The 6,265-nt window shown below is 37.0% G+C and overlaps 1 protein-coding gene across 1 annotated transcript in view; it reads right to left on the bottom strand.

Moving 5' to 3' along the window:
- The window catches only part of LOC106875792 (crossover junction endonuclease EME1), a 32,673-nt gene that overhangs the window by 3,121 nt on the left and 23,287 nt on the right, over nt 1-6,265 (bottom strand). Inside the window, exons 9-10 of the mRNA XM_014924060.2 lie at nt 2,063-2,237; nt 1,670-1,726 (exon numbers count right to left, since the gene is read on the bottom strand). Coding sequence (XP_014779546.1) covers nt 1,670-1,726; nt 2,063-2,237 — 232 coding nt within the window. The remainder of the gene's footprint in view (nt 1-1,669; nt 1,727-2,062; nt 2,238-6,265) is intronic.

Here is a 6,265-nt window from a genome sequence, read left to right as displayed (position 1 = left end):
AAGCTTCCAGTTTTCTACACTTCACACATGAAATACACAGCATATTCTTACATTAAGATATTATACAATTGGAGTGTTAAATGATGGCTCTCTCTCTCTCTCTCTCTCTCTCTCTCTCTCATGATCAATCAGTTACTTATGTATTTCATAAAGCTATTCAAACAAAGATGAAGGCATTCATCTACAATAACTGAAAGCAGTTAAATAAACCAATATTTTACTATTTGAATAATAACATATTGTTATATTTGGGGACGGTCATTTTGCCAATAAACACACACACTATTTATTTTATCTTCACATTAGCTTTATTATTATTATTATTATTATTAATTGACTTTCCGTTCTTTGTGTTTCTTCTTTTCTCTGGTCTTGTCCTGTCTATTTTGAACAGAGAGAAGAGGAGATAGTCACTGAAGAGGTCACAGAATGTGTGACCAAAGAATTCTGATGAATAAACTAATAATAATAAGAGCACTCAGAGAGGGCATATCTCCGCCAAAGGCAACACCAACATCCTCTCAACAATTAGCCAGAGATTATTTTTAAAATGAGAATAACAGAAATAAACTCGACTGCTCTCACAAACAAGAATGCTAAAAATAAACCTGACCACTCAAAAATTAAGTAAAAACACCAGAAAAATAATCCAGAATCCTTGTCCAGTACTGGATCGATCCCAAAATCTAATCCGTTCATGTCAGTCACGAGGCCAAATATCCTTAAAAGTTTCATCAAAATCCATCCAGCAGTTATTGAGATATCTTGTCCACAGACAAACAAACAAACGCGACTGAAAACAAAGCCTCCGCCTTTGCTAAGGCGGAGGTAATAATAATATAAAGCTAAATTAAAGATCAAATAAATAGTGCATGTGTTTATTGACAAAATGACCATACCTATATATAAATGTAAAAGTTACAACACACAATTTGATATCAAGAATCTTGCAAAACAAACACATCATCATCGTTTAACGTCCGCTTTCCATGCTAGCATGGGTTGGACGATTTGACTGAGGACTGGCAAGCCAGAAGGCTGCACCAGGCTCCAATCTGATCTGGGAGAGTTTCTACAGCTGGATGCCCTTCCTAACACCTATCACTCCGAGAGTGTAGTGGGTGCTTTTACGTGCCACCGGCACAAAGGCCAGTCATACGGTACTGGCAACGGCCACGCTCAATGTAACAAGCTTCCAGTTTTCTACACTTCACACATGAAATACACAGCATATTCTTACATTAAGATATTATACAATTGGAGTGTTAAATGATGGCTCTCTCTCTCTCTCTCTCTCTCTCTCTCTCTCTCTCATGATCAATCAGTTACTTTTTAAAATGAGAATAACAGAAATAAACTCGACTGCTCTCACAAACAAGAATGCTAAAAATAAACCTGACCACTCAAAAATTAAGTAAAAACACCAGAAAAATAATCCAGAATCCTTGTCCAGTACTGAATCGATCCCAAAATCTAATCCGTTCATGTCAGTCACGAGGCCAAATATGTAAATGTAAATGTAAATGTAATAATATAATAATGAGCTTATTGCATACAGTACTCAGGTACACCACAATAACTAAAATTATATAAAATTAAAATGACATGAAATCAGAATAAGAACATTTTTAAACTTAAAATAGTAGCAAATAATTGGTTTTATATTTACCGTAATATCTTCAAGTACTTTAATACCTTCCTTCTCTGAGGAACATTTTTCATATGCCTGAGAAAATCAGGAAATATAGAGTACACCATTTGCAAAAATATTGAATATAAATTTTATCCAGAAAATTAATTCTTTCTTAATGAAACAATTTGATCCCACTGCATATTTTTTAATGACCTCCAAGGAAAAATATAAAATAAAGAAAATTCTATTTGAACTCTCTATTGTCTGTATTACTAGACTATCTGATAGACAAAATGAGTGTGCTTCAGTTGTGTAGATTTATAGAATGTATGTTTGATAAATATTACATACCAATTACAATATCACACTCAAGACATGCAGAATACTAGGAATGGTAGACATTGACAAATCAAACTGTTTGATACTAACCTCAAACAAAGATTTTGGTGTAGGATATTGGAAAACAATCGCATTAGCAATATCAGAACTAACATTCTTGAACTGTTGGAGTTGTAACTTCCACATCCCTTGTATATTAGATGATCCGTGAGTGTTATTACCTTTCGCATTGTGAAAGGAAAACTCAGACTGCAAACGATCTTTCCTAAAAGTGATAGTTGAAAGCAACGTTATTATGAGAGATGAAAACTATGATATAGATACATTTATAACAATGGTGTAGATCTCATACAGAATCATCATCATAATTTAATCTCCATGTTTCATGCTGCTATGGGTTGGACAGTTTGACAGGATCCATTGGGCCTAAAGATGCATCATGTTCCAATGTCTGCTTTGGTATGGTTTCTGTGACCGGATGCCCTTCCTAACACCAGTCACTTTACAGAAAGTATTTGGTGCTTTTATCATGCCAACAGCACTATTGAAATCACAATGCAGCTCACAAAACTATGAATACCAAAGGAGTTGAGGGTTATGCTATGGGGCAAGAGGTAAGAGTATGAGCAGGTTCTTGTACAAGAACTGCATGGTAACTCAGTTTGTAGGAGAGGGAGAGAATAATCAGCAGGAGACGGTGTCCAGGTGGCCCCTCAAAGCTCAAGGTAAGTACAAGTAAGTGGCATTATTTTAAGATTCTAAGGGGAAGCAGAAGAGGAGGAGATGAAGTGGTAGGCTGCACTTGTAAAAGAAGTTAGGGAGGGTTGAAAGATAATGACCGAAGAGTCATGAATTCGGGAGGGTAGAGATGCAGAAGAGAGTAGATGGAGGGAGAAGTGACCGAATAGTAATGACATGGAAGGAGGACAGGACAGAAAGATGATATGGTGAGATTAGGCTGCAGGAGTAAGTGGTGTAGAGATAGGCATCATGCATTATGAGATGTAGTTTTGTACATTTAGGTGGAAAGTGTCAATCATTGAAATGTGTAGGTGGAGAGTATAAGTGTGTGTGTATGTGTATATATATATATATATATATATATATATACAGCACTTCTAGAACTCAGTATCACTGAAGTGGAATGGTTTTAATCTGATCATAGACTATATCTAAGACATTCTGGAATATAGAATATCTATATATTGTGTGTATATTATTGCCCCCGTGCCATCCATCCGCTACAGAAACCATGTGTGTGTTGTATCACAACACTACAACAGAACTATTTCACCTCAACTGGCCCTGCTCTCTTCAACATCATGCCAGCCTACATAAAGGAGAAAAGTGATTTCACGGCATTCAAACAATCCCTAGATGATTACTTCCAACAAATACAACACCCGGATACACCTCTGAAAACAATAACTCTCTGCTTGAACGGGCTATGGTGCCCAAGAGCTGACTGTGTATCTCTTCCAGGTGGTACTATTAAATGAGACATGGCTTGGCCAACTTTGGTTAAAACTTATCTAAGTAATCTAAGTATGTCTCCAGGCAACAGATAAAACAAAAATAATATCCAAGAACAAGCTGGGCCAATACACCAATTAATGTAGCAGACTAACTTGCCTTCAAAGAAATCTCTGTTAAATTAATGAGGCAGGTTTAAGGTTTTATTCCAAAGACGGTATTGTTATGGCAAGCTATCTAGTCATGGAAATCTTCTGAATTAGATGCTTCCTCTACCACTGAGTATTTAGCTGGTTACCCCTGTATTATAAGGCAGCTCAACAAGAGCAAACTGCAATTACCAGTTAAATGCATTCATATAAAAACACCTGTGTCAGTGCCACATAGAAAGCACCCAGTCCACTCTGTAAAGTGGTTGGTGTTAAGAAGGGCATCCAGCCATAGAAACAGACAAATGGAACCCAGTGCACCTCTCTGGCTGACCAGCTCTGATTAAACTGTCCAGCTCATGCCAGCATGGAAACTAGATGTTAAATGATGATGATGATGAATTATACCTTTGCAATGCTTTCTTTTACTCACTCACACTTATCAGGTCATTCACAGATAAGAAAAAAAAAATAGGGACCAGGCAAGTAAAACTGATGTCATCTCCAGGAGTTGGCTTTGCTTTGAGTTAATTTTCTTCATTCCATTAAGACCTTCTTTAGAATAGCAGAGTTTTACTAAGATTGTAGATTAAGTTGATGTTTATTCTTTTCAGAACAAGGTATTATAGAGTTATTGGCACTCTCAGAGCTGTGTCTATAGGTGCAGGCATGGATGTGTGGTTGAGAACCTTGCTTTCCAACTATGCAGACTTGGGTTCGGTCTCACTGTATAGCACCTTGGGCAAATGTCTTCTACTATAGCCCCAAGCAAAGCAAAACCTTGTAAGTGGATCTGGTAGATGGAAACTGAAAGAAGCCCATTGAATATTTATATACAAGTATGTATATATTTTGGGGTGTACCCTTGTCTTGATATCATTTGATAATTGTAAATGAACATCAATGTCATACAAACAATGATGTTCATTTCCAGGTTTCAATGGTGAAATATTACCCCCCTTTGAAACAAGTGAGGTTTGGCAACAGGAAAAGCATCCAGCAATAGAAAAATCTGCCTCAACAAATTGTCTGGCTAATGCAAATATTAGAAAAGTAGACATTAAACATTGATGATGAATAGAAAGATAAGACAGTCTCACATAAATAATTATTTACACTTGTTAAACAAACAAACACACACACACACACACACACACACACACAAACACACACACACACACATGAATAGAATGTCCCAACAATAATTTCAAGTGTTTTTCTCTCTTTTTTTTATTTCTACTTTTACAACATTTTTATAACACCATTAACGACAGTGTATCATTGCACAATAGATTAGTTTTTTTGTAAATTCCCTTCACAACTGGACGTTTTAAAAACAAATAAAATCGTTTGTGAATTAGGAAGATGGAAAAAAACCATTGCTTGCATTTCAATGAAATGTATTGATTATATACTATTACTGAAGAGTCATGTGACTGTACAACAACACAGGTGATTCTTCCCCTCGCCTCTCTTACTGGCTGTGGTTTTACTTCTATTCTGTTAGCTTCTTACTCTATTGTTTTCTCCCTCTCTGTATTTTGCTAATTGCTTTGTTCTGATGCCTAGGGGCTCGTGAAACATATACATACACACAATATAGATTTTTAATAGAAGATAGAAAATACTGTCGCTGTTGGCAACAACTAATTATCTCAATGACGTAGTGAAGTCAAAGATAAAATCTATTTCTAAGAGAATTAGTGTTTGTCTTGTTTTACGTTATACCTTTTATTTCTTTCAGTCATTAGATTGTGGCCATGCTGGGGCATTACCTGGAAGAAATTATAGTCGAATGAATCAACCACTTTACAGAGTGTACTACTAGGTACTTTGTTTTTTAAGCCTGGTATTTAGTCCATCAGTCCCTATTGTTTAACCACTAAGTTATGGGGACATAAACACATGAATACCTGTTGTCATGTGGGGGGGGGGCATACACACACACACACATATATGTATATATACGACGGGCTTCTGTCAGTTTCCATCTACCAAATCCACTCACAAGACTTTGGTCAGCCTTAGGCTACAGTAGAAGACAATTGTCCAAGGATCCATGCAGAGGGACTGAACCCAGAACCATGTGGTTGGGAAGCAAGCTTCTTATCACACAGTCACACCTGCACCCAAAACTCTAGTGACTAAGTCTTAGATCATTATCATCATCATCTTTATTATAATGCCCACTTTTCCATGCTTGCATGGGTTGGATGAAGTTTCATTGAGGCAGATTTTCTACAACCAGATGCCCTTCCTGTCACCAATCCTCATTTATTTCCAAGCAAAGTAATATTTCTCCAAGACAAGACATGTTTTTTCAAAAGATATGAAGGACACTGCCTGCATGATGGTGACATTTGTTTACAACTATCACATGAAATCAAGACAAAGTGACAGTAACACACACACACATGCATATATATGCATATATATATATCATCATCATCATCATCATCGTTTAACGTCCGCTTTCCATGCTAGCATGGGTTGGACGATTTGACTGAGGACTGGTGAAACCGGATGGCAACACCAGGCTCCAATCTAATTTGGCAGAGTTTCTACAGCTGGATGCCCTTCCTAACGCCAACCACTCAGAGAGTGTAGTGGGTGCTTTTACGTGTCACCCGCACGAAAACGGCCACGCTCGAGATGGTGTCTTTTATGTGCC

Source organism: Octopus bimaculoides, chromosome 5 (genome assembly GCF_001194135.2).
Source record: "Octopus bimaculoides isolate UCB-OBI-ISO-001 chromosome 5, ASM119413v2, whole genome shotgun sequence".
In the NCBI taxonomy this organism is placed as follows: Eukaryota; Metazoa; Mollusca; class Cephalopoda; order Octopoda; family Octopodidae; genus Octopus; species Octopus bimaculoides.
This window is presented reverse-complemented; position numbering and strand designations above follow the sequence as displayed.